This window comes from Drosophila suzukii, chromosome 3, assembly GCF_043229965.1.
Source record: "Drosophila suzukii chromosome 3, CBGP_Dsuzu_IsoJpt1.0, whole genome shotgun sequence".
Lineage (NCBI taxonomy): Eukaryota > Metazoa > Arthropoda > Insecta > Diptera > Drosophilidae > Drosophila > Drosophila suzukii.
In genome coordinates this window covers 23,411,985-23,420,272 of record NC_092082.1, presented here as the reverse complement: position 1 = coordinate 23,420,272, position 8,288 = coordinate 23,411,985, and the positions used below count along the sequence as shown (strand labels likewise).

The following is an 8,288-nucleotide window of genomic DNA, read 5'->3' as shown; positions in this document are numbered from 1 at the left end:
AAAATCGAAATTGTACCTTGAAAAGTCCAAAATATTTGTGGCAGTTGCACTGAACATCCAGCTGCAACCGAACCGATCGATAAATAGTCAAACAATAAAGAAGATAACCCTTCTGTCAACGTTTAAGGACGAATATTCTATAGCTACCTAGTTGTGTTTTGCACATTTTGTAAACTTTACAACACGATGAAGAAAAACCGAATATCTTATTAAACGACAGCCCCGCAGCGTTATATATAAAATATATATATACTTATACAGGATACAAGAACATAACTAATAAAATCGTTTTTAAAACCCGTGAACAAATTGCAGTTTGACTCAGTATTATTTTGTAAACATTTATTTAAAAGAGGTGAGTAAAATAGTCCTAACATGAAACACATAACTAGTTAGAATATTAGTGGCTCTAAAAAGCATTATCCTGGGTGGTTTTGTTCTAGGTTTACAGGAAATGAGTGTTCAGCAGTGATCTTGTTGTTTAAGTTGAAGATCTTATCTTTGGGCAAGTATTTCAGTTTTAATGAGTTTATAAATGGTCTAGATTATCAACTATCGCAGTTTTAATACCTTTATTGATAATGTTTCGAAATATCAAATTGCTTAGGTTTTACATGAACATTAATACCCATTAAGTACTTGCGTGCTTCGGTTTTGAATTCGGAGACATTAAATTATATTTTGAGACCTAAACTTAACCAAAGGACACAACAAGTTTAAAAAATATTCGACAATTTTGTTTCAAAAACAGGGAGCAAGGAACAAATAAATTATGATAAAGTCCAATTGAACACTTAAAAATGTGAAAGCCGAAGCACGCTTGAATATTAATTTTTCATAGAGCTGAGATTCTTTTAGCTTAGAGGCTACGACAATTGACACTAGACAAGGAACAACTGCAAAGTATTGCGCGATCTGATACAATAAATGCTACATTAAACATGACGAGAACGGACACCACTAACACATTATTGTCTTGCTCCAAATCCTTGAATGATATGGAGCTGATCTACAGACCCTTGTTGAAGTAGACACGTTCGGGCACATTGCCTCGGGTTTTCTTCTCGATTTCCTCGAACAGCTCCGGCTCAAAGGTCCGCATAGTCGAAGTGTCCAGGGAACATTGCTGCGGGAACAGAGCACAGGCAGTGGGAACCATGAAGCAGAGGCTGAAATAGAGAATAGATGGGTCAACTTCTAGAAAAGGGTTACTCGATCAAGGCACTTACAAACAGCCAACCATCAGGGTTTGGAATGGGGCGTTTATCCACTTGATGCGCCTGTAGGCAGGCAGCTTCTCCAACCTCTCCATGATGAAAGGCAGTACCAGCATTCCAGGCGCCGCCATTGCAATCCTGGAGACCACCACTTCGCCTATGCCCTTGATGGCTGCCAGTCTACTCTGGCCCACAATCTCCCCCTCCTCGTTTTTCACCTCGATGCCATTCAGTATCTCGTTCTGTCGCATCAGCGGAATGTTGACAAAATTGGCGGCCGCCACAGCAGCAAAGGGCACGAATCTCTGGAACAGTGGAGTCGCCTTCCTCGACCAATAGTTCTTGCATCCAATAGCGGCTATTAGGGCCGATGTCGTGGCCGAAACATATGCCACGCCCAGCTGCGTAACGCTGGTGGGCGAATTGGCATTGCGATTAGTGTAGTTGACCACCGCATTGAAGGACTGGTTGATGAACTGCCAGAGAACCACGGCGGGCACGGTGCGGTAAAAGGCCAACATGCCACCGGTGATCAACATGCCACCGGGCACCTAGGGGGCGAGCAAAAACACAAAGCAATTAGTTTGACTGGTCAGCAGATATAATATTTAGAAAACCAATTAGAAAACTCTCGAGGCAAACGGAACATTGGCACTTAAACATTGGAACATTTTATAATTACTTTAGTCAAGGGCAATAAAATCTCTGGGATTTTAAAATTATCTATATTTTATAAATTACACTCAAAATAAACTACTGGTTGTCCTTAGAAAATCTTCATACTTTAGCGATACAAAAAATATCAGTGCGCGGAAATATATTTTTAACATACAATAAACTACAAACATAAATATAGCTAAATATAAAATACTAACAAAGTGTCAATTAGTACTTCGTATATAGTATCAAATAGATACACTAGCTTACAAAAATGTATATCTTCTAGTTCTGAAATCGCATTATAACTCATAGACAATATGATTTAGACAAAGTTGGGATACTTGAACACGGTGATAGTCAAAGAATTCGAAAAACATTTTGTTGATGATGTATAAGAGCGCAAGCATATAAGAATCTAGTTTTTTATCAAGAAACAGTGGTACCACTGCGATACCCATACCTTCCCTCTCAAGATTTCAAATTCCGTGCTGTCTAGTCTTGATATCGTGCCCCCTTTGTATTTTTGGCAAGCCATTCACAAGCGTCTACGCCAAACGATGCTATTCTCAGCACCCACGTGCCAAACCCATCACGAGACTTGCCTGAAAACTCATGCGGCCGCAAAAGTTCTGCAGTTCCCCAGAGTCCGGATGAAAGGCGGAGCTGTACAGCTTCATGTTGTAGTGCACTTCCTCCGGCTTCACCTGCGGCGATTGATCGCCCTTCCGGTAGCGCTCAACCATGGTCTTGGCCTCGAGCAGACGATCGCTGGAGAGGATCACGGTGCGGGGATCCGTCATCCAGGCGAAGTACTGGAAGCGCCCAGCAAAGGTGCTGAGGTCGAAGAGGGGCTTGTCCACATCGATGAGGGCTAAGGAGGTGATTGAATCAGTTTATTTGGTTTTGCCCACAAAGTATCTTAGGGAACTCACAAAAATCCAAGGGATATTCTAAGATAACTCGTTTAAAACTAATTTTAAAAATTTTAACTTTTGAAAAACAATTAAAGGAAAATTTAAAATTTTGGTCTATTCCGGAAAGTATACAACTATTTTTCATAATGTGATTTCTTTCTATGTGATTTCTGTACAGATTTTTCTTTAAATATGATTTTAACGACTTCTTTATGATTTGAACCAAGGAAGGAAATATAAGTTTTCTTATCATTCATATCTAGGAATATCACTAAATATTTTACGTCATTAAAAGCAACAATTTCATATTAAATTAAAATTTTAAAATCTTTCAAGTGACTAATATTGTTAATTAAAATATTTTCATATTTAAAGTAAATATAAAAACAGCAAAAAATATTTAAATTGAAATTGGAATTACTGGTTTTTTAAATAGTGTAGCTGCGAAGGTTTCCCTGTTTTGATACTATTTGTTCAAACACTTAACTTCAACTGCACGTAACTCAAAGGAATTGAATGTTTAATTGCTGAATTCAAGTTGTATCTCAAAGATACAACTGTATATTTTTTTGTAGCTGTGCACTTTGGGACCCCAGTTAGCTGGATTTGTGAGAGAACCCCGAGGGAGTTTGGGTTTACTTGATTCTTACTTGAGACCTGCGACATTTTGGCAGTGGATCGACTTGCTTAACAGTTTGTAATTGCGAGTGGCTTACGTAAGTGGCTCTCAGCTGTTGCCGGTTTATGGCGGCTTGTTGTTGCTGTTTGTGCTCTTGGCCGGATTCTCACATAAGGTGTTTACTTAGGGCCGAGTTAGCATCAAATGATTCCGATTCAGCCACGCACCTGATCCGCCAGCTGTTCTTTTCGCTTTTTCTGCTCTGTAATGCGGTTCCAATGTTCACTTTTTACTTTTCTCGCCGTTTTTTGGCAATCTTCCAAATTGCAAAAAATTATTTTGTTTGCCGCCCCCTCTTTGCTTTCTTTCTTTTCTTGTTTATCCGCTTGTCCCCGTACACGCCGCAATTACCCAATTTAGCACTTCTTTTGTCGAGCAATTTAGAGGATGAATGGCGACCAAATCGCGAATAAATGCAAATTTCAAATTGTTTACGGCGAAGGCGAAGAAGAAGCAGTGGGGGTGGGGGTGGTTACAGAGTGTGACCGTGCTGGGGATACCAAATGCAAGCAGTTAACAGTGCTGCCATCCGTTGGCTCTAAGCAAGCAGTTCACGGAAAATAGATAGATAGGTAGTTTGAGAGAAAAGGATATTATATTAATAACAACAATGAGAGTTAAGTTTAAATTATGAAAAACTGTGTCTTTAGTTTCTTCACATTTACAACATGAATGGTAACAAAATTGTGTTGCAATCAGGTCATCAAAATACTCATAAACTGGCCTATATATTGAAATCAGTTTCAAAGTCATCCCCTAATGAATAGTCCTTTTAAATTATGCCTAGAGAGTATATATTCTCAATACATACTTTCCACAGCCTAGAGCACAGCATCACTGATGCCATCCCCAAAGGTAAAATAGCCAGTTTCATTGCCTTGGGAAGCCTGACCGGCATCACTAGTGACCATTCTCGCAGAACGCCGACACAGCCGCACTGTTGTTGCCGTCGTTCTTTTCACTTTCGTTGCGCTTCTCTTCGTTTTATTTGGCAATTTGTGTGTTTAATTAACACCTGTGGTATTGTGCCACCGCCTAGTGGCAGCAAGATGATGCAAATCGGCGGAAAAACAAGAAGCAGAAGCAGCAGATAATAATAGAAGCCCAGCAGAGGCTTCCTGTGTTTGTGTGTGCGATTTTTGTCCGCCTGTGTTTGTGTGCGTTTTTGCAAAACAAAACCGGAAAAGCAAAAACACAGACACGAATGCGGATGCGGATGTAGAGGCCCCTGCGGATTTTATCCCCCAACACAAAATGCAAATCCTGCAAGTGTTTTTGGGCACTCTCCTTTGCGGCTTCGTCCTGGGCGCCAATATCCTGGCGGTTTTCCCCAGTGTCTGGAAGTCGCACTATCTCTTCGGCCGGAGATTGCTGCAGGAGTTGGTGGAAAGTCCGGGAAATCACTCCGTGACTTTGATCAGTCCGCACGCCGCCCAGGAAAATGTGGATCTGGAAATCCCCAGGATCAGGGAGCTGAGGATCGAGGGGCTGCGGGAGAACTGGCTCGACATGGGCATGAGCTTCGAGGCCGAGGAAATGCGATCGCAGAGTGTGATGGAGAGGTTCACCCGACTGATCTACGCCGGCACCACCAATGTGGACATCCTACTCTCCGATCCCCAGGTCCGGAAGCTCCTAACAAGTGGGGAAAAGTTTGACCTACTCATAGTGGACCTGTTTCTAAGCGATGCTCTACTAGGGTGAGTTATTGGTTTTACTATGATGATATTATAATTTCATGACTTAAATTCTGTTCCTACAGCTTGGCCTTCTACTATGGCATACCCACCGTTGCAATCAGTCCCACCGGCGCCAATTCCTGGCTGAATAACATGTTTGGTAATCCCCAATCGTCGTCCTTGGATCCCAGCAATTTCCTACCCTTCACTGAGAGGATGAATATAAAACAGAGGATTCTGAACTCACTGATGAGCACTTTTGAGCGGTTGACCTACAAGTAGGAACTATCTTTAGTAACACTAAACTAATAGGATATTTAAATATAATATGAAAGATGTTAGCTAAACAAAAGCATGTTTGTGTTAGCTACTCATTAACCTAAAATGTATATTATACTCTGAGATTATTAACTTTCCATTATTTCCGCAGTTTTTTCCAACTGATCTCCCAGCAGTCGGTGTACACCAATCACTTCGAGCTGCTCGTCAAGGAACTACCGCTCTACAGAGATCTCACAAAGAATCTGAGCCTGGCCTTGATCAACTCCCATCCTGGTTTGCATTACCCACGTGCCTATTTGCCCAATATGGTGGAGGTGGGCGGACTGCACCTGAACCACTCAAACGAACTCCAACTGCCAAAGGTATGTTAAAAATGGCTAAACATTTCTTAACACTAATGCTGTTTATTTTTAGCATCTTCTGTCGTTTATGGAATCTGCGCCGAGTGGGGTTATCTATTTCAGTCTGGGAGCCGATGTGCAAACTGCTCAGTTGCCTCAGGAAAAGTTAGCCATCATTCTCGATGTCTTTGACCACCTCAAGGAGTTCCACTTCTTATTGAAATGGGAAAAGGAGGAGTTCGCAGTGGACCAAGTTTTGCCCGAAAATGTGATGATTGCTGATTGGTGGCCACAGCAGGCGATCCTGCACCATCCGCAGGTCAAGATGTTCGTTAGTAGCTGCGGACAGCTGAGCGTCTGGGAATCGATAAATGGACAAAAGCCCATTCTTGCCATACCTATATTGGCCGAACAGGAGGTGATGGCCAAGCGCTTGCAGCTTCACGGAGTCTCCCTGACTGTTGGCTACGACTCCATAGCATATGATTCCCTGCTGCACGGGATAAGACAACTCACGCTAAATACCAGCTATGTGGAGAAGTTGGCTGAACTCAAAGATCGACTGATTAGCAGGGATTCCTCCCCAGCCAAAAAAGCAGTACGAAAGATTCAGCTCATATTGGACTCTGGAGGAGCTGATTTCCTTAAATCCCACGCCCATACTTTGAATTTTTGGCGAGCAGAGGGTGTGGATGTGCTGCTCATTATAACCGTTGGCTTTTGTGGAATTTTAACCATTCCCTTTCTGGCCATTTGCATTATACTTAGAAAGTCCTATCACAGCCAAGCGGAACAGGATCAAAAGCCCTACAGAACCAACCTGAAAGTGGTTGGAAGAGTTCACAGCTACGGTGAGCAGAGCAGTTGTAGATCTGCCAAGGGAACGGAGTCTCTCAGGAGAACGCGCTCAGCCCAGTCTTTATCGGCTCGTTCGAGCTCATCGAGCATGAGTTCCACCACGGCGACTAGTCCTTCGACAGCGTCCACGACGCCGCTGGACCTGACACCACCTCCAATTCAACTACTCGGACAGGTACCGCCATTGCAGCTGTACGTGACTCAGCAGCGCATATACTCAGGCGATCGAAGTACATCACAGGAGGGCAACGCGGAACAAAGGTTCCCTTAACTATATATCTCCCGAAGAAACCTATAACTAAAGATTACGGTGGGGTGAATGGAAAGGATTTTAGTCCCGTTTTATAGTCTCAGGATGGGCCTAGTATGTAAACAGTAAGATAGCAGAGAATATAGAGTTTTCAATCTGGTAAACGTTGGGATGGTAAAACGGGGCTTAGGCTAGGAAATAGACGTTGTGCAATCGAAAATTCGGCAATTGACATCAAGTTGATAATGTTGCGTGCTCAATTATGGCCGATTTCTTAATGTTACCTTAAGCGTTTAACTTTTAAACTTTGGATTGTTCAACGATTACATTCTGAATACCTTAATCCGTTTCAAAAAGTTGATCCAACCGTAACTATCCCTACACATATAAATATCGTCTAATGGTAAGTGTGATTTTTTGTTAATAATTGTGGATATGTGAAAGAATATTCTGGTTTTATATTTGGATAAGTTTTAAATGTTATAAATTGTACATATTTTGAATAATTTTACTGTGTAGAAACGAAAGTTTCGATTTTAAATAGAGGATATTTATACCAACCAAGTATAACCATATATTGGGTATTTTAAATTGATTTTATGTTTCTGATATTAATATCAGAGCCTTTTGCGCTAACCCTTTCAATTAATATTTCTATTCAAAGACTGACAACTACTTTCGTATACCCCGTAAAAGACAAAGTTAAGCTTAAAAACAATAAATGCGGTTAAACTGCAAAGGTTCAGCTCAAAAATGCATAAAATATCCTATTGTTAGCTTCAAACTGAAATGAACAGCTTATGGTAATTGAATAAATTTTGTACAATGAAAAAACTTTTTGCAGTTTTCAATTCGGTTTAGTTTGTTTGCAATACTTTAGATTAAGAATATTTTGTAAAGCCATGTATGAATTGTTAAATAAAATATATTAAATAATCCCCACATGTGGAATTCGTTTTTCCCTAACGAAGTGTGGTCAAAAAAAGGATATATATTTTTCATTAGCATCGGTAATATCAGTCGACATTGCCTTGCACATCTGCCCGACTGATTAAATAATTTTTGCGAGCTAAGTTTCCTTGATTTTAAAATTTCCTAATCATCACAAAGTATGTGCACCCAAAACGAGTTTAAATACTGATATAGGAACGATTGCATACAAATTTTTGAAAAATGTTGGGCAGCTGTCATGAAACTTTGAGTATCGTTTATGGACAGGGTCATTCTGGGAATAATATACGCTTTAAACGGTTTTTAATAAACAGATAATTTTAATATCATAATAAAGTTTTAACTGCAAGGGCATATCAACTTCGGATTGGCGGAGTAAGCTTCCTTTCTATTTAAATATCGTTCCTGATCCATAAACTTTAATTTAATTTATGTTATTAAACTTTACTCTTAAAAA

General features: G+C 40.6%; 2 protein-coding genes across 2 annotated transcripts; one reads left to right on the top strand and one right to left on the bottom strand.

Moving 5' to 3' along the window:
- Positions 1–327: 327 nt before the first annotated feature.
- On the bottom strand, positions 328–3,924 carry Sfxn2 (sideroflexin 2). Its single transcript, XM_036815083.3, has 4 exons — positions 3,442–3,924; positions 2,480–2,748; positions 1,230–1,768; positions 328–1,169 (listed from the first exon to the last, which is right to left on the bottom strand). The coding sequence occupies exons 1-4, from the start codon at positions 3,455–3,457 to the stop codon at positions 1,010–1,012; spliced, it is 984 nt and encodes a 327-aa protein (XP_036670978.3). The 5' UTR covers positions 3,458–3,924; the 3' UTR covers positions 328–1,009.
- Positions 3,925–4,385: 461 nt separating this feature from the next.
- On the top strand, positions 4,386–7,822 carry Ugt316A1 (UDP-glycosyltransferase family 316 member A1). Its single transcript, XM_036816577.3, has 4 exons — positions 4,386–5,170; positions 5,233–5,427; positions 5,580–5,793; positions 5,846–7,822. Exons 1-4 carry the CDS (start codon positions 4,725–4,727, stop codon positions 6,899–6,901), a joined length of 1,911 nt encoding a protein of 636 aa, XP_036672472.3. The 5' UTR covers positions 4,386–4,724; the 3' UTR covers positions 6,902–7,822.
- Positions 7,823–8,288: the final 466 nt, after the last annotated feature.